Source organism: Prosopis cineraria, unplaced genomic scaffold (assembly GCF_029017545.1).
Source record: "Prosopis cineraria cultivar Desert tree isolate PC_DT_omini unplaced genomic scaffold, ASM2901754v1 PC3, whole genome shotgun sequence".
Lineage (NCBI taxonomy): Eukaryota > Viridiplantae > Streptophyta > Magnoliopsida > Fabales > Fabaceae > Prosopis > Prosopis cineraria.
The window spans coordinates 33,946,981-33,971,108 of NW_026555334.1; the positions used below are offsets into that span (position 1 = coordinate 33,946,981).

The 24,128-nt window shown below is 35.1% G+C and overlaps 4 protein-coding genes across 8 annotated transcripts; 2 read left to right on the forward strand and 2 right to left on the reverse strand.

The window, feature by feature from the left end:
- Positions 1 to 4,524: 4,524 nt before the first annotated feature.
- On the reverse strand, positions 4,525 to 9,802 carry LOC129306141 (uncharacterized). 4 transcript variants are annotated; one of them, XM_054946524.1, is made up of 6 exons: positions 9,238 to 9,796; positions 8,902 to 9,163; positions 8,062 to 8,160; positions 7,732 to 7,943; positions 7,455 to 7,545; positions 4,525 to 6,057 (listed from the first exon to the last, which is right to left on the reverse strand). In XM_054946524.1, the coding sequence occupies exons 1-5, from the start codon at positions 9,675 to 9,677 to the stop codon at positions 7,470 to 7,472; spliced, it is 1,089 nt and encodes a 362-aa protein (XP_054802499.1). In that variant the 5' UTR covers positions 9,678 to 9,796; the 3' UTR covers positions 4,525 to 6,057; positions 7,455 to 7,469. The 4 variants fall into 4 exon arrangements, with proteins under 4 accessions (XP_054802499.1, XP_054802500.1, XP_054802498.1 ...); XM_054946525.1 differs by lacking the exon at positions 4,525 to 6,057 and adding an exon at positions 6,916 to 7,166; XM_054946523.1 differs by lacking the exon at positions 4,525 to 6,057 and having other exon boundaries at positions 7,251 to 7,545; positions 9,238 to 9,794.
- On the forward strand, positions 4,972 to 6,293 carry LOC129306140 (probable galacturonosyltransferase-like 10). Its single transcript, XM_054946522.1, has one exon. The coding sequence runs from the start codon at positions 4,972 to 4,974 to the stop codon at positions 6,067 to 6,069; it is 1,098 nt and encodes a 365-aa protein (XP_054802497.1). The 3' UTR covers positions 6,070 to 6,293.
- Positions 9,803 to 11,507: 1,705 nt separating the features above from the next.
- On the forward strand, positions 11,508 to 17,750 carry LOC129305873 (alpha-mannosidase 2-like). The gene is made up of 4 exons (XM_054946038.1): positions 11,508 to 12,345; positions 12,809 to 12,958; positions 13,603 to 13,635; positions 14,550 to 17,750. Exons 1-4 carry the CDS (start codon positions 11,794 to 11,796, stop codon positions 17,286 to 17,288), a joined length of 3,474 nt encoding a protein of 1,157 aa, XP_054802013.1. The 5' UTR covers positions 11,508 to 11,793; the 3' UTR covers positions 17,289 to 17,750.
- A 1,010-nt stretch (positions 17,751 to 18,760) lies between these two features.
- LOC129305191 (uncharacterized) lies at positions 18,761 to 23,023 on the reverse strand. 2 transcript variants are annotated; one of them, XM_054945161.1, is made up of 15 exons: positions 22,835 to 23,023; positions 22,642 to 22,739; positions 22,375 to 22,475; positions 22,193 to 22,271; positions 22,048 to 22,108; positions 21,927 to 21,973; positions 21,698 to 21,790; positions 21,462 to 21,552; positions 20,820 to 20,868; positions 20,353 to 20,469; positions 20,118 to 20,265; positions 19,635 to 19,727; positions 19,431 to 19,499; positions 19,171 to 19,213; positions 18,761 to 19,054 (listed from the first exon to the last, which is right to left on the reverse strand). In XM_054945161.1, exons 1-15 carry the CDS (start codon positions 22,887 to 22,889, stop codon positions 18,954 to 18,956), a joined length of 1,245 nt encoding a protein of 414 aa, XP_054801136.1. In that variant the 5' UTR covers positions 22,890 to 23,023; the 3' UTR covers positions 18,761 to 18,953. The 2 variants fall into 2 exon arrangements, with proteins under 2 accessions (XP_054801136.1, XP_054801137.1); XM_054945162.1 differs by lacking the exon at positions 22,835 to 23,023 and having other exon boundaries at positions 22,375 to 22,444.
- Positions 23,024 to 24,128: the final 1,105 nt, after the last annotated feature.

Sequence of the window (24,128 nt, forward strand, 5' to 3'; positions counted from 1 at the left end):
TTTTAAGAGCACTGGGTTCAAACAATTGCATATTTAGGGTCAAACTCAAATATGAATAAGTTTATATGGCATGAAGAATAAAGGAAGCAACTTAGAAAAAGAGGAAACCAAAACCGTGCTCGCTCAAACAAAATGGAAGCTTTGACATATAATGCATACCTAGTTGTTGTCCCTCAGGCCACTGGCACTTTAAAGTAGCTCAAAACTTGTCATTGAAGACTCATTGATCAAAAATCATCTGATAAGGGCACCGTGCAAAGAAATGTTGTTGTCTTTCTCAAAACTTGTCATTCACAACCTGCTCACAACTCACATTGCTGTTAATAGTCTATCAGAAACATCCCTCACCATATTCTCTCGTTCAACTCACACAAAGAAACCAACCACAGAGTGGTCTTCATTTTCCAATTGCTTTGTTATGATAGGGGCATTTTGGTCCATCTAGAATTTGTTAAATGAATAAAATATAAAGTTTGGCCCTTCAAAAACATTTGATCTCTAGAACCAATTTCCTTTTCATCCTGGTCCTTTTCACCAATTTTTTCAAAAAAAAAAAATTTTCCTTTATCATCCGCACAATCAAAATATGACTACATTTAAAGTTTTTTGGAAGTTTCAGTGAGACTGTATATGCTTGGAGATGTAGTTAACTTAAGAGTAAATTATAAAATTTCAAGACATGATGTGAATTTTAAATTCAAAGGTTTGGTGTAATAGACAAGCTTTTTATAGTTTCTATTTTTTTTTGTCGGCATGAATACGAATATTCACCTATTATAATGTTATTGCCTAGTGTATTTTTTTCATTTTTATTTCTTTCTAAAAAAATACTTAATATTTTTTAAATTATGTTAAATTCTATTTTAAGTAAGGTTAGTAGCGTTGCTCTTGTTATATTATAGTTTTTTTTTGGGCCAAAATGCTACATTGTTTTACCGTTATACTGAAATTTCTTATAAATAATTTTTTTTCCAAAAAAATTTGTCGAACTCCATATTCTTTGGTTTAATGTTCTAAACTCTTAGAAGTAATAAAAAAGAGAGAGAGAGAGAGAGAAATAAATGATCATTTTTAGCTTCTATATCGCAATATTTTCTTATTATGTCTTAGCACTGTAAGGAGAGACAGGTGAGCGCAAATTTGGTTGAACCAATTAATCACCAAGTTGGCTGCTTAGATGAGCAAAGATAAATTATAGTTTTTACATTGATGCATCCATCTTATAATGTAACTTTCGTGATGTCAGCGTGACCTCATATTGTTTACTTTCTGGTCGTTTATGCATTTTAAATTGAATCCCAGATTTTCACTGATTCTTTTTGTTAAGTTTTTTTTTTTTGACATCTCCTTAATGTGGTCAGTTTTTTTTTTTTTTTTAAAGCAGTAGGCAGTGGGCGCCTAGTTCAGATTTTGATTGCTTGGCCGAATTTGTTGCCCATAAACTATAATTGTGTGTCGGTGATTAACAAATTAACAAATAAAGATTGGATGTCCCTCTCTCTTATGTTTCAGCCTTTAGTTGATTTCTTTCTTTCTTTCTTTGTTTTTTTTTTTTATGAAAATTTTAGTTGATTTCTTATTTGGCTGAATTGTCTTTATGGGAAGCAAATGGCTGCAAAAGAAATGGTAATCCACTGGATTTGATGGAAACCCCATTTAGATTTTTTTTTTAAACTATTCTCATTAGCTTGGTCAAAATGTGATTTTGATCGAAACTAATACAATACCAAACATATATAACAGGGTTCGTAATATATTACTTAGATGCCCAAGAGTTTAATTACTGCCTTTTCAGTCCTGAGGAAACGAGGTTATGTAATATCAATATTTTTCTAATTTCCCACCCATGTTCTTCTTCGCTTTACTACACCATAGAATTTTTCTTTTTTTATTTGTTTGGTACCTCTTTGGGACGAGTGTGGACCATGTGGCTATTTTCAAGGAGAAAAATGTGATTGAAAAATTCTGTGTAGTTATAGCTTATTAATGAAAAGTTGGTAGAGTTGGTCCTCTCTCTACCTCCCCCACTAACGCCGTTAGTGAAGCCAAATTATGACCAAACCCTTACCTAATTACCAACACAAAAGTGACAAAACAAGACCCAGCCCGAGAGTATCAGTGTCTAACGTAAGATGAATTTGTATATAATGGGAACTACTAGGTATTATCTGGTGATATATACTATAAAAGATGTCAGCAAATAACCCATTTTGTATTGAATAAACTTCAGCTTGTATTAAAGAAAATAAAAGAAATATTACACACAAAAACTTGTATGAAATGTTTATGACTTTTATGAGCTTTCCATTAAATTTATATGGCGTTCGTGGTTTTTATCATTCTTGTTTTTTTTTTAATGAGTCTAACATGTACACACGTCGTGAAACTTCCCTTCTAAGCAAGAGGCATACTTAATGTTTCTAGATCATTGACTTCAAGACTCGTTTCTGCGCCATGAAAATAACCTCCTTTCCATTTTATTATTATGAAAATGCCCCGTGCGATGCGGGATATTAAATAGAAATTCATTTTTTTGTTTTTTGTTTTGGATGCTACGTTAGCATGTATCTTTACAAAAAGTTTTGGTTTAATGGAATGTGATTTTTATATTATATTCAATATATGGTTTATTTTTATTAGTACGCCATAATACATTTTAATTGTTTTATTTTTTGTTTCTTTAACAGACTTCACCAACTTTAGATTGCATAAAATATTATTACAATAGTTAAATAACAATAATAGGGTAGATTGCTGCTAGGGTCATGGGAATTTTTTCTAGAATAACAACATTTGCATTAAAACATGAAATTTAAATGTATTAATATAATATAGGATGAAGTAATTAAAGAAAAAAAAAGGAAATGAAGTCATTTATGTGAAACTCAAAATAATAAATCTCATCCTTTGTGTCTCTCCTTTTCTTTAATTCAAACATAACATAATTTAAAAAGTATTAATTTTTCTTAAAAAAGAAAAATCTTGATTAATGAGCCATAATATTAAATCATTCTGCGAGTCCCAAGAAAAAAACCATAATTGATAGGAGAGTATCTGCGAGTAATAAAAGACCTTTTTTTTTTTGACAAAATACTTTACTTTTGTGCATATTAAAAAAAAAAACTTTATTTTATCCTAAACTTATTGCTTGTGAAAAATACATTAAAAGACAACTTCAAAAGTTATATAAATGCAAAAGAGGGGCTTTTACAAATATAATCAATGTTATAAAATTACATTAAACAAATAACCTAATATTTATTATATTTTATATTATAGTGAGTTTACTATATTTTTAATAATATATTATTATATATTAATAATAAATTTCTTATAAATTTTTAAATTTTTAATAACAAACCTCTTAATGTGAATTGACTACACTTTTCAATTTTTTAGGCACAATATTTTTTTCAGCTATTGGACTAAGTTATTTTATATAAATGTGTACATATGATATCATAAAAATATAATATAAAAATGTTAGCAGTGACAGTGAAAAATGCTTTAATTTTTTTAACAAAGTAAAAAAAAGCATGACCAAAAATATAAGTGAGAAAGAAACAATTAAATTTTGAAAAAAAGGCAATTTGTGGGTCCCTTCATGAACAGTGAAATTTATTATTATTATTATTATTATTATTATTATTATTATTATTATTATTATACATTAGATAGCATCGATGGCTGTTTTTATTTTACGTTTTCAGGCAGTCTTGTTTTAGTTCAGTTTTCAACTAATGCTGAGTGTTACCTCCCCTTGCGTATCGTGGCAGTTTCCGCCTTTCATTAACGAAAATGAGAGTTTTTTTTTTTTTTTGGGAAATTTTTTAACAATATTAATTTATTCACCTAAAGCTTTTGATGATATTAGTTTAATCTTAATTCAATGTTAAATTGATTTATTTCTTAAATACTAATTAAGTTAGTGTAAGAAAATAATTCTTCAACATTCAGAAAAATGAAAATGTATTAGTTTTAGAATGTCTCCGCAAGTTCTCATAGGTGATTAAATGAGGATAATTAAAAAATGGACTTGATAAATTTTTTTTTTTAAAAAAAGACACGCTCAAGTATGCAGCCATCTTAGGAATATTAATAATTTGAGAGGCTTAAGGATTAAAAAATTAGGCCAATCCAAATTTCAATTCAATTAGCATGTAAAAACTGTTTTAAGGATTGAGTTAAATTAGGCAATTTTAAACCAGTGGTTGAACCAAAAATCAGATCAAGTTTTCAAAAATTGAATTGTTCAAAAAAAATCTTTTTATTTTTTATCAGTTCTTTTTATTTTTTATCAGTAATTTTAAAAATGATTAATTTTTTTAATTATTTAATATTATATTATATCATGTATCTTGTTAAATCATAAAAAATTTAAAATAATTAATTTTATTTTTAAATTAAATAACAATTATATATTTATTTTTTATATTTAAATTATAATATATACATATATATATATATATATATGTATAATTTTTTAATTTAATTATTATATCATTAATTTAGTAATCATGTAAATTGTAAAATCCTGATCTTTTTTATTCGATATCTTATTCGATTATGAAAACATTGCCTAGTAGTTCTGAGAGAGAGTGCAACAAATAAATATTCAGAGCACGTGGTCAGACTCGGATGTCTGTCTTCCATGTATTACTGTACAAAACCGAAAAGTGGCCTCCGTTAGAAAACCGAGGCGAAACGTCTATTAAAGAATAATTCAAAACCCAGAAACTCAGAAGCCCATACGAAGGTTCTCAGAGCTGCCTCTCTCATCTATTTCAAAACGGCGAAGCTTGTCCCCTTTGCCGCGTCACCACCGCGTTTCGTTTCCTGTTTTGCATTTATATTCAACCCCACCTCTTGGCCTTTCCATTGCCTTCGTCTTTCCAATATCTCTGATTTTTGTTCATTTTTCCAGACTTCTCTCTTCAATCACTTCCCTCTGCTCTGCGCGGAAAGCCAGTAATGTTTCGCTCTCCACAAGTTCTTTTTGTGGTTCTTTCAGTTTTCCTTCTTCGCGTTCCAACCAATGCAGCTCGATCTTTACCATACAAAATTTCACATAGTGGGTATGGAAAAAAGGTTGAAGATGAAAAGGTTGTGCAATTTTCAGAGGCCCCAGAATTCAGAAACCAGCAGATGTGCCCTGTAATTGACAGAGACAATTTAGAAATGGCATGCGACTCATCATTGGTTCACATTGCCATGACTATTGATTGGGACTACTTGAGAGGATCAGTAGCTGCAATCCACTCTGTTCTCAGACACACTTCTTGCCCAGAAAACGTGTTCTTTCATTTCATTGCCTCAGATTCGCGGTTAAAGAACAAGGATGACTTTGAAGGAATAGTTCAGTCCACCTTCCCTGCTCTGAGGTTCACAGTATACGTGTTCAGAGAAAGTCTAATTAGAGATCTCATATCCCCGACAATACGCCAAGCTCTGGAGAATCCGTTGAACTATGCTCGAAGTTACCTGGCTGATTTGCTTGAGCCCTGCGTTGAACGAGTGATCTATTTGGATTCTGATGTTATAGTTGTTGATGACATCCAAAAGCTATGGAAGGTTTCACTGAGTGGGTCAAAAGTCATCGGAGCTCCAGAGTATTGTCACGCGAATTTCACTAGATATTTTTCTCATGAATTTTGGTCCAGTCCTGAGTTCTCAGAGGTGTTTGCGGAGAGAAGGCCTTGCTATTTCAACACGGGGGTGATGCAAATGGACTTAGCAAAATGGAGAAAGGGAGACTACACAAAGAAGATTGAGAAGTGGATGGAGATTCAGAAGGAAAGAAGGATCTATGACTTGGGATCTCTGCCTCCATTTTTGCTGGTTTTTGGAGGAGAAATAGAGGCCATTGAGCATAGATGGAACCAGCATGGGCTTGGAGGAGATAATGTGGAGAATAGTTGCAGGAGGTTGCATCCTGGTCCAGTAAGTTTGCTGCATTGGAGTGGTAAAGGGAAGCCATGGTCAAGACTTGATGCCAGAAAGCCATGTCCTATTGACTTTGTGTGGGCACCTTATGATCTCTACAAACCCCAAGCTCACCTGCTTACGTGATAACATAAACATTAGTCTAGGACTAATTTTTTGGAATTCATGTGTACAAACAAACCGCCAAGATTCTTTAATTTGTATGTAGAGGGAGAGAAGAACATAAAGAAACGGTATATTATGTATTTTATACTGTTTTCGATGCACTGAGCGGTGTGGCAATATTAATTCAGAGAATCACATGGCTGTGTGTTGGATGAATCCGCAGCATAAACGCGTTATGCACAGAATTTCACTTCAGTACTGCAGAAAAAATGTTTCAGAAAATTTAGTTCACGGGTTCGGTTCGCCGATTTATATCAATTTAATTAATCCATTGATTTGCTTTAAAATAAGAAGAAAAATACTATTTTTTTGTTCCAGCACACTGTCTTACGTAGAGCTCAAAACCCGTTAAATCCACCAAAGAAACTTCGTCCCACATCTAAGTCGTCTCACCAGTGCTTCCAAAGTCTACTAAGCAGTTCATTACTTTGTGATCATCAAAATACAGCGCGCGATACCAAGTTATTTAAGAGATACAATATTAATTGAAATATATATATATATATATATATATTTTCAAGTTCTCCTTGATCAATTAAGAACTGAAATATATTAGGGATGAAAAAAAATCCCACATCTAAAATTTAGAAATTAAGTCATGAACATATAAAGTTTACAACTTGTCTAACCAAGTTGTTTAAACCATTTTAATGAAATAAGCTATCTTTAAGCATCATATAAAAAATTTCATAATCCATCTTCTAAATTTAAATTCTAAATGCAAGACTTCTTTTATCTTTAATAAAATTAACCAATATGATGGGTGTTTCAGTTTTTTTTTCCTTCAAAAAAAAAAATACTCTGAGATACAAAAAATCTCTTTTTTTAATTTAAGCTATATCATGGACAGAAATTATTCAAAAATATCAACATACAAATTTAAATATCTACCAAATATATTGGACAGAAAGATAAATTGTTTGTATGATTATCTTTAAGAGTACAACTAAGACTTTATATAATCATTATTGAATAAACAATTAAGATTGTAAACAACGAAAGGACAAAGCAGTGAATCAGTCACCATGGGGAGGGTCTACGATCTGTGTCCGGGAATGCTGAATGAATGCCATTTTGGTAAATACGATACAGCAGAAAACAATCAGCTCTAGCATTAAACGGGCTCAGCCGTTGGGCAAGCAAAATGAAAGCGTTCATTTCAGGCATTATTTATGGAATTTCACAAGTTGTTATACTTGATTTCACAAAATTCGTAAGAATCTACAAAGTGGTGTGCTTCTTACAATGAATCAAGAGAAAGGTGCAATAAGCTGAATATTAATGTTATTATGGAAAATTTGGAAGGAGAAGGAGAAAAATTGGGAGTGGGGGAAGAATATACATGCCTTCCTCCTTTCTCTTTACAACAGTCCTACAGCACAGCTTAGATACAATCTGTTCTCCAACCCCCTCAAGTGATGACCTAATAGCATACACCTGCCAATGGGGAAAAACTCAAAAACATTATCACAGGCATGCCAATAGCAAAGAAGGGACTAGATTATGGAAACTAGGACTCAATGAATGCAACAATGTGTTCACGTATAGATATTTATGACCAGATTTAGGCAAATAACTCTTAGAACTGGACAGAACTTCTCGAAGGGCTAGAGTTGTACTGACCAGAAAAGCAACTTGGCAAGGTAATCACGCGAAGTTCCTACAGTATCACATAATCTTTTATCATCATTTGAATGATCGTCTATATTTCTTTCCACTGACAATTCCACCAACTTAAAGTTGGCATTATCCCCAATGAATCTCCTCGATATGTTTTGAACAAGTTGGTGAACTATGTCCTCCACTCCTGCTGATGGTCGAGCCAGTTCAGTCACCTGTTATAGACAAATTACACATACCAATCACTTACAAGGCATAGAGAAGTTCCAGGACCTACGTGAATCAGGAACAGAAAATAACATAGGTTGAAAGGAAAAAATTTTTAGTCATCACCATATCAGGGTCCAGAGACCTAAGATACTCCAACAAATTGTTCCTGTTCCCTCTGTCATTTTCTATTTGCATGATTTCCTGTTTCCGGGAATTTAGTTCCTGGAGGGCCAAAAAAAGAAGAAGAAGCAATATTCTGAGATCACCTTGCAATGCATAAATGACATGTAATGTAACGGAAGAAATTGCATCTTTCAAGTAACAGGCAATGAAAGCAAAGTCAATCTTGAATCAACATGGTTATAGTGTCTGCCTATTTTGAACAAAGGATCATTGATGCCTCTAGTGTTTCAAGAAAGTTAATCCCAAAGTCTATAAAGCCAATGTAAAGCACTTTAAACATTATAGGTTACATACATAGTGATGATATAGTTGCAAGTTCTTAACAAGGTGCTTCCCACAACTTTTGAAGAGATTTGTACTGAGAAGTGAGAATAAACAGCAGTGAGGAATATAAATAATATATTTACCAAAATTAGACAATTCAAAAACTGATAGCAAGTTGGACAAATAAGATTATCCACGGAGAAAACTAGCAGATATAAAAAGCTTGTATAACTTCTGAATTGTCAGCAGCCATTGTAATAAAGGTCTAAGAATGCAACAGAAGCATTTTTTCACTGCTGAGGAGACAGACTTTGTATTCTCTGCTGTGCTTGATTATATAGGCAGTGAAGAGAGAACAAGAAAAAACAAAAAAACAAGGGGTAAAAAAAATATAAAAGAGTTCCGATTGAACAACAACAAACATTGTCATGGAGATTGATGCTAAGAACATCTCCACGGAGCTAACTCCAATTCTATAGGATAGAAAAGTAAACTAATAACGAGTCAATGGATTACCTCCTTCACGCGTGTTAATTCAGACTGTAACTGCTGAATGTAGTTCAGGGCCTCGGGAGATAAATCCCCAAACACACGAGGACTGCAACTTTCCAAACCATTTAATACCACGTCAGAACCAATCTCAATATTCTTATCTTCACCATTCAGATCTCCCGAAACCTCTGTCTGAGTTGGACAAGCCGATTCTTTTTTTACACTGGGAGATACATCAAGATTTCTCACCAAAGACATCCTATACTCCGCACTCCACAAAGTGTACCTAAAATCGAAGCAAACAGTTCACTATCGAACTTGCAAAGAAAAGTAAAGACGCAATTCAAAATAAATCACTACCCCGTGATAATGGACGAGAACATAAGCCGATCCAGAGGATGCTTTGCAACCGTAACGGTAACAGAGAATTGGTCGGAGGGCAACAATCCTAGCATCGTAGAAATGGTCTGCTTCATGGAATCCTTGGCTAAATCAGAAACACCCCGGGAAATGACAGAGGTGTCGAGAGGCTCAATTCGCTTGAGCATGTTGGCAATCACAGCGAAACCACGGTCGTAGGTGGATTTCCGAGTCGAAACAAATTCGTCGGACACTCCTCCGCCGTCAAAGCCGGACATGAGGCAGGAGAGGGATGTAGGGGGCGAAGAGGAACGACGGGGTGCGGCGGCTGAGGAAAATGAAGGAGGAGGGATAAGGAAGCGGGGAGGAGGGGGTTTGGGAGGGTGGAGTGAGAAGTCAGCGATGCGGGATAGGAAGAATGATGGGGCCGAGACCGCCATGAAAGAAGGGTTAAGAGAAAGGAACGAGGCGCGCGCGCGAGGTCTATCCCATCCTGCCCTATCGATCTCACCCACCAACGTTTTGTTCCCGTATGAACTTCCTGTGTGTGTTTGTTAAGATAATTCTAACATTTAAAATTAAAAATATAAATAGAGGTATTCAAATCCTCCACATTTTCATGCAAGAAATTTATAAAATTGGAGGGATTTCAGTTTTCACCATATCATTGCAATATAAGCATACAATTTAGGTTTGATTTTTAATAAGAAGCGCGTAAGTTGGCCTCAGCGGTAGGACCCACCACATTCATATTCACCGTTAACCCTCAACTTCAACAGTGTGTGCCGACCATCCGGCCTCAAGTTGCAGCCTTCCTCGGCACCTTAACACCGCAAACTCCAATTCCAAAATTCACATCATTTCATAATTGCTTTTTTGCCGCCGCCCCAAGAAGCTGCCACTTCATCAACTTCGAAATACTCGTCTTGTTTTGTTTCCTTCCTTACGGTGACTTTAAATATAGTTCTGTTAATTTCGTTCGTCTCGCTTTCAATTAGAGGACTTTTTGCTTCGCATACGGTAGATTGATACCGGAAAGGAAATTTGCTGCATCGTACAGGTCATGAAATAGATATGTAACGTGTATAGAGCTTGTTTGTTTTGACAAAGACTTCCTTGTAAACCACGTGAAATTATGGAATTTTCTTGTGAAAAAGCTTGTTGACGTTTCCTCTGCTCGTGCTTCTGCTGCAGAACATAACCACCGTTCCATGCAAGCTTGTGTGGTGAATCCATCTGAAATAACTGCCGTGCTCTCTTCTACTATTATTTCGGTCTTTACTACTGCTTCTCCTTGAGGAGCATTTGCATTATCAAATACAACTTTACTCGGCATATTGCATTTTGGGCTGTACAGGTGTGGTGTTTACTGTAAATTGTAAAGTTTGTTTGCTGTATTAGTCTGTCACATGACTCATGGCAAAGGGTCTGTTAGTTGGGTAACCAATTCAATATTCATTAACTACATAATATTATAAATCCGAGTTCAAACATTCAAGCACTAGGAATTCCTTTCACTATAAATTCAGTATTATCTTTTCCCCCAAAGAAAACAGCCTCCTTCCAAGTTCCAAACGGTTATGTATAAGCCATAAGGTGTTTATTTAGAAGAATTATTTAAGGGATTTTGGAACCAGTTAAAAAAGCAAGCTTTCTTATTCTATGAAAAATACTGTAAATTGGTTAGGGTCTGTTTTACGAATCCACTGTTTGTAAAATTTAATTTTTACGGTTGTGGTTCAAGCATGGTCTGCCTCGATAAAGTCAAGGCTGATCAATTATTGTCTTTGTCACGGAAAGCAGTCAGTCTTGTTAGTTTTTTTTTCCCATAAAAGATGTAGAGTTTTTGTTTTAATTTTTAACCAACAAACTAATCTTAGAATTATACAAGGTGCTCCCGTTGTTTTTATATATAAAAAAAAATATATCACACAATTAAAAAAATTAATTAACTATAATAATTATGTTTAAAAATAAAAAAATTAAATTAAAATACTTTATATTAATTAATATGAATATATATTAATTATTTTTGTTAATGTAAATTATGAAGAATGATTTAAAAAATATATAATAAACATTATTAAAATATATGATTTTATTTATATAAAATAAATAAATAAATAATGATAATTTTTGTTATAAATAGATGCAAAATAGGACGAAACATTAAAAACAACAAAGTTACAGTTGCCAAAAGAAAAAACAAAGAAAGAAATAAAGGAAGGAAGGAAGGAAGATAAGACCAGGTTACTTACTACCTGTGACATGTACCGCCAGTGTGGTGGGAGTGGAATGGTCCATTTGGGAGCCAGAAATGACCCTCCTCCTAATGGATCAAGACGGACAGATTTTCCTCTGGGAGACTTGGAATCAAAGACTTCACTTGCTCTTGGTCCTCGCCAAATATAAAGTGGGGTTTTCGTCTTCACCTCGCTTTTGCTACCATAGATCCCATCTCAGGTATTTATGTTATAAAATTCGCATGAACGCTTGAAAAGTACCGAGTTAGAGCGAAGCTGTTGGAGCCCCCATCGCGATTTGTGGGAGAGAGCCATGGCTTTTTCGTCCTACATTAGTAGAACCAGGCGTGGCGGCTGGGCACAATCTATCCTTCCGTCTTCAAACTCCAAATCTAAGTTACCCCGAAAATCTCGCAGGAGAGCTGCTCTCAAAGAGTTTCTCTTTGCGAATTTCTTCACAATCGGCCTTTCCGTGTCGCTCTTCGTTTTCCTTGTCATCCTCCTGCGCTGTGGGGTCCCCAAGCCCATCACTTCTCACTTCAATTCCCGTTCACCTCGCCATCGGAAGCCCGTCAATCGGAAATCCATATTGACTGAACATGGCAATTACTCTCTTTTGGCTGCTGACGTCGATATCACGACGAAGGACTTGTATGATAAGATTGAGTTTTTGGATGTGGATGGTGGGGCGTGGAAGCAGGGTTGGAGTGTGACTTATAAAGGGAACGAATGGGATTCTGAGAAATTGAAGGTTTTTGTGGTGCCTCACTCACACAATGATCCTGGTTGGAAGCTTACAGTGGAGGAGTATTATGATCGGCAGTCTCGTCATATACTTGATACCATTGTTGAAACTCTTTCTAAGGTGAACGTTTCTTGCTGTTACTCATTATACAATTTTGTTCGGATAAGACTGGAAGCTCTTTGTGTGTGTGTGTGTGTGTGAATTTCTTGTGATCTTTGTTGGATTGTAGCTAATTTGACGTAATGCATAAATATATGTCGGTTTGTGAACAATGGCAATTGAAGCTGTTGCAATTTGTCTTTATTGGTTCGGTGAACTTGATATTTTACGGCTGCAAAATTATCTAGGTGCTTCGTTTCTGATAAGAAAAGTTGTGAGAGTTTGATGGACTAGAGACACACACACACATTTGATCCATTTTTTTCCTTCTTAATTTGTAAGTGTTCAAGAGTTAGACGAGGCCCGGAAAAAGAAGTTTGGAAGGAGCAAGTGTTTTGACTTCAATGCATTTTTTTTTTTTTGACAAGTTGATAAATAAATTGCGTTTGTAATATTTAATGGATTATTGGGCTTGGATATCCAGGATTCTCGTCGCAAGTTCATATGGGAAGAGATGTCTTACTTAGAGAGATGGTGGAGGGATGCCACAAATACAAAGAAGGAATCATTCATCAATTTAGTTAAAAGTGGGCAGCTAGAAATTGTTGGTGGCGGCTGGGTGATGAATGATGAGGTAATATTGGTCACTTGGTCTCGTAACCCCTAGTCTCTTATCTTTGTTTACAGAATCTGCTGAATGACTGCTTTATTCCTGTTTGAGTATGATGGTTACTCAAGCAGGATTGGAATTCTTCTCCGAAAGGTAGCCATGGAGGCAAGTCTCCATTGATTGGCCCCTTTGAAGAACCGGCATCCTAGTGGTTGCATACTATGACATTTTACTCTACTCAAGTAGTCATGTGGGATGGGAAACTATCTCCGAAAGCTGGCTAATGACGTGGGAGAAGTCATTGGGCATCCCATACTATCTAAGTCTCTATTAAAGTAATTTGAAGTATTTAACTTAAATCATTGCAGCGGAATAAGTTAGTTAATTACCTATTATCAAATTTGTTTTGTTGCTTGAGTTTTATGATCCTAGGCACTTAATGCGCACATATTTTTTCTCCTGCTAATGAAGTGCATCATTTAGAAATGTGCCTGTGGAATAGTAATATCAAAATATGGAACTCATCAGAGCTTCCTTGCTAAAGAGAGAGTCCAACACTTCTGACCAAAAAAAAAAAAAAACCAGAAAGAAAGAAACAGGTCAATATTCTCTTGAGAGTCTGTGTGTGTAAATTTGACTTACTTTTAACTTGTCTTTCCTTTATGCAGGCCAATTCACATTATTTTGCTATAATTGAACAGGTACATTTTAAAGCTTTCTCTATTATTAGATTTGCATACATTCGTTTGCTTTGTTCAGCTACATATTTTTGGTTGATTGTATTTTTAGCTGTGAGGACAGTTTAATTATGTTGACTTTAGCCTGTATTTAGCGCACAATACGAACAAATATTGTGTGACAATTCTTTTGTGGTTTATGCATGTGAAGCAGTTTAGTAGTATAACTCCTATAATGTATGTTCGTTGAAACAAAAAGATGTTGAGAGCTTTAACCTTCTAAATTGCAGCAGGAAGGACAATGATTTGAGTGGAAGGAATACGGACTTACAAGTATTACATTATTGTAAATTCTACAATTCAAGTGTCTATTTCTAGCTAGTAAGTCAATTTTATTTTAGATATTACAAAAAAAATACTTTGGTTTAAAAAAAAAAATCTTATACGCCCATTGGTGATTATAAATATTAAAATATTAGAAAAATTATTCATGTCTATAATTCTTTTTTCCATTTTTTTGGGGTAGTTTACATCAGTTGTTATGAAAAGTAGTTGTTTTAATTGATGATTGAGATCTACTTTTTTTGGGACCATTTGCAAATGGAATTTGTGATTATTTATTTACCACTATGCTCTTCTTTGGTTTGGATAAGCATTTTGCTTATATAGTACCTGATACTGCAGTTTTATTGTCTAATTTAGTTTGCCATTCAAAATAGCACTTGGGATGTGTTGTTGGTGCAAGCAGCAACACCCATTCATATGCTACGTTTTCATCCTTTCATATAGGCCATTTAAAGACCATAAACTCCTCCTTATCTAAGCCTAAGTTTCTAACTCAAACATTGATAAAGTTTCTTTCTTTTTATGCTCTTTTATTTATTTGTTTAAGGAGAGAATTCCCTTTCCATGTTAATTTTTGAAAATTCATTTATCAGATGACTGAAGGAAATATTTGGTTGAACGATATCATTGGGTTTGTTCCTAAAAATTCTTGGGCCATAGATCCATTTGGTTACTCACCTACTATGGCATATCTTCTGCGCCGTATGGGCTTTGATAACATGCTTATCCAGAGGACCCATTATGAGCTGAAGAAGGAGCTTGCATGGCATAAGAATTTAGAGTACATATGGCGTCAGAGCTGGGATGCTGTGGAAACTACTGATATATTTGTCCATATGATGCCCTTCTATTCATATGACATACCACATACTTGTGGCCCAGAGCCTGCTATCTGCTGTCAGTTTGATTTTGCCCGCATGCGGGGTTCCATTTATGAACTATGCCCATGGGGACAGCATCCTGAGGAGATCAATCAGGAAAATGTGCAGGAGTTGGCGCTCAAATTACTGGATCAGTACCGGAAGAAATCTACTTTATACCGGACAAATACACTCCTTGTTCCTCTTGGAGATGATTTTCGCTACATTAGCATCAATGAAGCAGAAGCCCAGTTCAAAAATTACCAATTATTATTTGACTATATCAATTCAAACCCCAGTTTGAATGCAGAGGCTAAGTTTGGTACTTTGGAAGACTACTTTCAAACCGTTCGTGAGGAAGCAGACAGAATAAATTATTCATATCCTGGTGAAATAGGATCTGGTGTCGTGGGAGGTTTTCCTTCTCTGTCAGGTGACTTCTTTACTTATGCTGATCGACAGCATGACTACTGGAGCGGCTATTATGTTTCACGGCCCTTTTTCAAGGCTGTTGATAGAGTACTAGAGCAGACACTTCGTGCCACAGAAATGATGATGGCTCTAATACTTGGGTTTTGTCGGAGGTCACAATGTGAGAAGTTTGCAGTGGGTTTTTCCCATAAGCTGGCTGCTGCTAGAAGGAATTTGGCCCTTTTTCAGCATCATGATGGGGTAACTGGTACTGCAAAAGATCATGTGGTTATGGACTACGGAACTCGAATGCATATTTCTTTGCAGGACTTGCAGATATATATGTCCAAAGCAATTGAAGCACTCCTTGGAATGCGGTTTGAGAAATTAGATCAAAGTCCTTCCCACTTCGAGCCATCATTGATGAGATCAAAATATGATGCTCAGCCTGTGCACAAAGTAATCGGTATTCAAAAGGGGACTTATCAATCAGTGGTCTTTTTTAATCCTTTAGAGCAAACCAGAAAAGAAGTTGTTATGGTTGTTGTTGATAATCCTGACGTTTCTATAATTGACTCTGACTGGAAATGTGTTCAAAGCCAGATTTCTCCTGAATTGCAGCATCAGAAAAGCAAGATCTTTACTGGGAGGCATCGAGTGCACTGGGTAGTTTCTGTTCCTGCAATGGGGTTGCAGACATATTATATTGCTAATGGTCTTGCTGATTGTGAAAAGGCCAAGCCTGCAAAGTTGAAGTTTTTCTCCAAATCCAGTTTAGTTCCTTGTCCACCTCCCTATTCTTGTGAAAAACTAGAAGCCGTTGTGGCTGAAATTGAGAATCAACATCAAAAACTAAGTTTTGATGTAAGGTATGGTTTGTTACAGAAGATAAGGTTAAAAAATAGGCCCCCGAATATTGTGAATGAGGAAATCGGTATGTATCATAGTTCAGGCAGTGGAGCTTACTTATTCAAGCCCAATGGTGATGCTCAGTCTATTGTTGAAGAAGGTGGGCAGTTGCTGATCTCAGAGGGCCTCTTGATGCAGGAAGTATACTCTTATCCAAGGACAGCATGGGAGAATGCCCCCATCTCGCATAGCACCCGTATTTACAATGGTGAGAACACTATCCAGGAGTTTGTCATTGAAAAGGAATACCACGTTGAGCTTATTGGCCATGATTTCAATGACAGGGAGTTAATAGTGAGATATAAAACAGATATTGATAGCAAAAGGATCTTCTATTCTGATGTGAATGGGTTTCAGATGATCCGAAGAGAAACTTATGATAAGATTCCTCTTCAAGGCAATTACTATCCTATGCCTTCTCTTGCCTTCATTCAAGGATCCAATGGTCAGCGCTTTTCTGTCCATACTCGGCAATCATTGGGTGTAGCAAGCCTTAAAAGTGGGTATCTAGAAATTATGCTTGATCGTCGTTTGGTAAGAGATGATGGGCGTGGTCTGGGCCAAGGAGTGATGGATAATCGTGTAATGAATGTTGTCTTCCATATCACTATGGAAACCAATATTTCCTCCCCTTCAAATATGGTTTCCAGCTCTTTCCCTTTTAGTCCATCTCTCTCCTCTCACTGTGTTGGTGCTCACTTGAACTTTCCATTACATGCATTTATTGCCAAGAAGCCACAGGAATTATCAGTAAAGCCTCCGCCCAGATCTTTTTCTCCTTTAGCTGCTCCGTTGCCTTGTGACTTGCATATTGTGAACTTTAAGGTACCTAGGCCTTCAAAATTTTTTCAGGAACCACCTGAAGATCTTAGATTTGCTCTAATTGTGCACAGGCGACATTGGGACTCTTCATACTGTCGGAAGGGAAGATCACAATGCACTAATCTGGCTGAACAACCCCTAAATCTGTTTTCCATGTTCAAGGATATTTCAGTATCGAAAGTTAAAGCGGCATCTTTGAATCTTTTGCATGAAGACCCAGAAGTACTGGGATTGACAGAGACATTCAGTGATCAAGCACGAGACGGGCACGTTACCATATCTCCTATGGAAATTCAGGCCTACAAGTTGGAGTTGCGGCCCCAGCAATGAAATACTCGTCACTGAATTATTTCTGCTGATTTAAGCTGGGTTGATTGCAAACAAATGAATTTTAGTCGCTCCTATTATAGGGTTGAATTATTCTCGGATAACTTTCTCATTTAAATATGGAGTTTTAAGGTTGGTCAGGGAAAATAAGTTGATAGATAGTGAGAGCAGTTCCCTTGGGCGACGAAGGGTGACACCACATACGCATGTAGCTGTCATGTAAACTTTGGATGAGCTTCGTAGCTTCAGCGGCTTCTTGATTGTTAGGCGAATATTGTAGCATCTGCTTACGTCCGGCTCAACTTAAAAGAGTAGAATACATGATTAATTTTGGTTTGTTCTCTAATACGTGATTGTAAACACACGATAGGGAACCATGTATAGTTCTGTTACTTCTGAAGAAGTTTCTGACAAGTTTTTGTTTTTTTATTTGTCCAAGAAATATAGTTGGTAACGATGTGAGAAGACTCGCGTCTCGATATTAATATTCTTCAAAAACCCAAAATATTGGGTTAAAAACTTAAAACGTGTTTTGTGCATCTCACATCCTCCGTTAACTGTATCAGGCCGTACGTGTTTTCTTAAGATTAGGGGGGAGAAAAACCTGCTTTCGGCATTTGAAATCTGCCAGTACTTGGTAGCTGGTAGTGTCTGAGAGTTTCTTTGGCTTCATCTTTGAGTACTAAATTTTGCTCTTGCCTTGCTTGAATTACTGCGAGGAAGATTTTAGTGCAAGTACACACAACAGAATGTCGCTTACAAAACAGTTTCGAGTGCAATTCTTTTTTTTTTTTTGGGGGGGGGGGTTTGGGGAATCTGAACTTGACATTCAAATATTTAAATAGACGAGAACATGAAAGAGGAAACACATTTGGGTCCCTTGGAAGAGAATATTTTAGCAGTTTTTGCGGGACTCTACAGTAATTCTCGCTAATTTTAAAAGGGTCACTGTTTGTCAATAGTTTTCTCACAAGAATATCATTCTCCGAAAATATTTAAAAAATCTAGCCACCTCAGCTAGTGTACACATTTTGTTCTGGTTTTCATGGAAGTAGCATTAATTTATAAGATAAAATAAGGCTTCATTGTGATTTACGTAACTCGTTTATTTTTAACAAACGATAACGTTGAAGATGTAAATTGTAAAGCGATTAATTCTGAATTCTTTCAATTATGGAGTGGATGAAAAGTTTCTTCCAGACCCTACATCACATAGGATGGGCTTACAATTTCTGGAAGTGCAGTGATCACTTACGTCACTTACGTCAAAAAGTTACGTGGGCATCATTGATTATTGAACCAATAGTTCATTCGAAAGAGCTTAGGTGCTTATTAGGCAGGTAATCAAATCAGAAAATTTTATTCAAGTACAAATATGAAACCCAACAATTCCGGACATTAGCTGTATAAGAAAACTCAAAAAGAAGGGGGAAAAGTCATATGACCGAGAAGGCACACTACTTTCTTGCTGGGCCTGAACTTCAATATATCACTCATTTATTAAAAAAATGAATATTGTTAATAAAATATTTGCTTCATTTCAGTATTGTTATTACAAGAGAAAGAAAATAAAATAAACGAAAAATTATAAATAAAAAAGGAAAAGTGAAAAGCCTGGTGAAACCTCTTTTCTTTCTGAGTTCCAAGTAAAACTTTCTCTTCCAAATATCATAAGATGATTTCCTCTCGTACACTGACATTCAGGGTCTTGTTGGGAAGAACAATGCTATTGATCACAACAACCTCATCTTCAACCGTCACAGCTTCTCCTGTAAGAAAAGTTAAAAGGAAACAAAGGCCAGTACTGAGAATTGATTTCGAATATTGGATTTAGATAACCAACAATAAAAAATACTACAAGCGAGACCAAACAGAGGATGTATACCGAGGATGGTGATTCCAAGCTTGGCATTGTAGTCTCCCACAGCCTGCAGCATGCAGTTGACTATTGGTTAGCCATAGCAAGCATGTTTAATACAACCCTCAAAGGGTTATAAAGCTTTCCCAATTAGAGTTGCAAGTCTCCAGGACTAAAATTTGTGCTCTGAGGATGCATAATTCTCTATTTATTCACAATCATTCTTTAGATTTTATCTTCAAAATCAAACGCTATTACTAGCTATGAATATCGTGTACTGGACTTGCCTGCACTCGTGACCATCTGCCAATTGACGATTTCCATCCAATGATAGAATTTATAACTACACCATTTTCCTGTCAGGAGAAACAACACATCGCTTATACATTAAAAATGTCACACTAGACACATCTAGTTCTTGCTGTCAGCAAAGAATACACTTTGGTATTGGGGGGAAAAAAGAGTCACGCTGAAAACATCTTGCTCCTTACCTTGATTTCAACGTCATCCAAAATAATACAACTTATCAGCCTGACACCAGCCCCAACACGAACATTTGCTGAAACAGAAACATTGGGACCAATCTGCCCAAGAAAGAAAAAGAAGGAATTTATTTTAAATTTTACAGCAAGTACTTAGGTCAGAAAAAATGAGCAAACTTCAATGTTTTATTTTAAATGAGCAGCCAAAACATCCATAAATGCTATAGCCAACTCATCATTTGATGGAACACAAATGATTCTTAAACTCATACAACGGCACCTTCATTGTCAATCCAAAATAACTTCTTAATGAAGAGCTTTCATACAACACAACAGCTTTTAAAAGTTCCCAATTGGAGCCTGAACATAGCTCTAATGGTGTTCACAGGCATCAAATTAACACATAAGAATTCGACATCAGCACAACAACTTTTTATTTGCTTGCATAAAAGAGGGAAGTTCAAAGTCCTCTAAAGACGCAAATGGAACTACCTTGGCAGTTGGATGTACTTTTGCAGATGGATGAATATATACATCACCAACAATCGTAACATTTCTTTTACCATCTCCACTGGCCAAAAGATGGGGTGAAGTAAACCGGAATTGAGTGAGATACAACTCTGAGCATTTTAGAGACATTCTGTTCATGCCAAGTAGATTCAATTAGGTGGAGCCTAACCAGGGTTCTAGGTTAAGGCTCAAGGGTAATATACAAAGGAAATCCTACCCTGGAGTTTTAATTTGCTCCCAAAAATCCATTGTCTGATATGTATACAATTGTTTCTTTCCAGCCAGAGGCGACAAAATATCTTGATCCAGTCTTACAAAATCTGTAGGAAGAGCCCTGCAGAACAATTACAGATCTGTGAGTTTGGTGAAAAAGTGAAAGTGCAGTTTTGGAAAGGAAAAGGCAAAGGATGACTGCGTTGGAAAGATGTGAAAGAGATATCTGAATATTTGTCAAATCATTGAGAATTTAGAAGGATGAAAAAGCAATAGAGATCAGATATTCTGCATGACAAATAACATAATTGCTTCCATGGCTTAAAGGGAAAACCAGGCAGCCATGGGGAGAGGCTATTATGCATTTGACTCATATCTGAACCAATAGGGAGTTAGGATGCATGTGTAAGCCATTAAAAAATTACCTTTATTTTGCTTTGAAAAAAATAAAGTTAATGGTGTTAGGCCAACCTGGTGGGAAATTGGAGTGCTTCAAAGCTGGAGACTCGACGTAAATTAGCTGCAATCAACAAAATGAAGTTGTTTTCCAACAATGAAAGCTATTTTTGCCCAAAAAAGCAACTCACTCTGAGATCAGACCAAAGCTAAGTCTACAGTGCAATTAGCCTTGTTTTAACTTCAACTAAAATCTTAATTCAACTAATAGCCTTAGGGGGAAAATTGTCTATTGTCTTATGGCATCGTCCCAATATTTGATGTTCACTCAACCCTAAACTGGTGAGGGCTTTCAAGAAACGAGAAGCATAATATAATTTATATTTGCTGAAGAAAAGTAACATCAAAAAAAATCCGAAGCTTGGAATCTGCAAGGAAAATTGTTCATGTTCACTAAAAACTTCACTTGACAGCAAATATATTTCACTGAGAGAAATTAAAAGAGAGCACACAAATAAAGAAAAAAAGTCTAGTATTTTACATAATAACTATCTCTTATCAACCATATCATGTAATCGAGTGCAATGACCAAAATATGTTGGTGGAATTATGGATTATCATGCGTATGCTCTTGATTTCAGGTTTGTTAAAATACAAAGACTGATCTAATCTATGTATTTACAAACAAATTCATGGATGCAGATAAACTAGGCCAACCTCTGTCTTCACGATTACTGGATACATTTTGTATGGCATGAAATATATCAGGGGTGAATACATAAACGCCACAATTTATCAAATCACTAACCTGCAGGTTATGAAATGGTAAATCCTCCATTAGCAAAGCCAAAACCATAAAAAATATAATTTTACCAATCATACTCAAATATTGGATGCTTTTCTAGAGAAAAAAACAGTGAAATAGGTTAGAGCCAACTAAAGTAAATACTCACAAAAGTCTCAGGTTTCTCCGTATAATGCAGCAATTCATTAGTGACCGGATCAGCCACCAACTCACCAAACTGGCTAGCCGATTCAGGAGAAACCTACACATGCGAATTTCATCCCCATCAACACCAAACAAATATTAATAATAAATAAAAAGATAAAAGGATTAACAAAGTTTCCCAACAGCTTGTAATCCCTATGCACAAACATAGTAATTCATTTACTAGCACCAACCTTGATTACTAACATTGTCCCCATTCCACCATAACTTTTATGGGCTTCTGAAAAGGAAACAAAGTGATCATCAGTGCTGTACTTCTAAAGATCCACGATATCTTTATTGTGATCAACTTACCAAGCATGGCTGGTAAAGGGAAACTACAGCAAACATCACAATTGAGAAGAAAGATATGTGACTGCAATCAAAATAGGAAAACTTGAGATACAACAAGTTCTACATTTAATAAAAAATAAACAATTATGACGGCCATATTTCTAACTGGGTTGTCTTCCATGATAATATCTCTGAAGCAGTAAAAGCCGCCAGCTGAACCATGTGGTTTTTCTTCCTTCAAATATCTAGGATGGACAAGATTAGTAAAATATTAAAGTCAGATCCAGCAGTGACACTATTGAAACGCATGCCTGAAAGACGAAAAGGACTACATAAAGTAGTAGTCACCTTACTGGCAATTTCATCTCACTTGAAATCGAAGAAACATACAGTGCAAATTCTCGCTCCTCATAGAATCCTATCAGATATATTTGAGCTAGATTAGGTATCTGTAAGTCAAAGAAACCAATGAGTCCGAATTTATTTTACACAGACGGACAACGAATACGAAGAATCAGTGAACATTGAGGAACCCAACGCCAATTTCCTTCTGGTGTTCCGAATCAGCTTAGGAACTGCGTAAAATGTGAAAACTAAGTGAGAAGAAAAGCACACCCTTTTACAAGCAGAGATGGGATGATGAACCATTGGCTGCCCAGCTAGAGGGAAAAGGGGTTTAGGAACATTAAATGAAAGAGGCCGGAATCTTGTCCCTGCAGACACAATTGAATAGAGTCATAGTAAAGGGGAACCCTAAATCACACAGGAAGAAACATAGAAGTTTAGTCAGCAGAAGCAGGTGAAATACCTTTGGTGGGTCCGCCCACCATAATCACAGCAACCACCTTGTCCGAGCTCTCCATATTCAAAGGGCAGATCTCTGGCTCATAAACCTAAGTTGGTTTCGATGTGGGGGGCTGAAGAAATGAAAGGGATTGCAGCATCAAAGAGAGCAATTCGAGGGAAAGCTACCAGTGGCACAATTTTAAAATAAAGCCAAATCTTTAACAGCACTTTGCTAATTGGTTAAGTCACTGAACGTTTCCTACACTTACTTGGTGGCTTCCTATCCTTTTCACGCTTCTTACGTGGCTCTATCACGGCGGTTAGCTAGATTTGGTTTAACGCCGTCATATCAGAGTTCGCAGAAAAAATGACAGTAATATCAGACGAGGCTATATACTTTTTATACTTTAATTTTATTTACAATTTTAATTTATTTTTTTTTAATTTTAAAAAATATCTTTTCAACTCTCCATTCTCATCATTGTTATTTTTAAATGATTATTTTTTATATTTATTATTATTTTTTAAAAAAAATTAAAGTTAATATATCATATTTTGTTAATATTAAAAAGTTTAATGTAAATTTTTTGTAATAAAAATATTAATGTTATGATGAAATGATATTAAGAAGATACTTTATAAAATTAAAAAATTAAAATAAAATTTTATATAAAATTAAATGATTAAAAGTATATTTATGAACTAAATTATTAATGATTAATATTGTCTCCCATTGTTTAATAGTGGTTCCAATTTTCAACTTACTTTTATCCCTAAACATAAGTTCAAAAATAGATTTTTAGATGTAAATTGTAATCAATACATGGTTTCAAGCATGCCTCTTTAAAAAGATATATTAACACTTTGACATCTACTTAAAAAGTATATCATAAAAAAAATGAAATATATTTTTATTTTTATCATTAATTCTAGAAATAATTTTAAATTCAAAATATAGAATCTCTTATAATAATTAAATTATTTTTGTCAATTTTACCCTTTATTAATTAGTGTAAAGATATTTAATGTAGTTGTATTATCATCAATTTTAAATAATAATATAACTACATGAAATACCTTCACACTAATTAAGAAAGGATAAAATTAAGAAAAATAATTTAATTATTATAAGAGATCTTATATTTTGAATTAAAAATTATTTTTAAAAAATATTTTGTAAATATGATTGAAGGACGTAAATTATATAAAAGTCATATGAATGATACTGAAGAAGTCGACACCATACCTCCTTATAAATTTAAAATATTTTATACAAAATATTGAGAATTGGTATTTACGACTGAATTCTTTTTTAA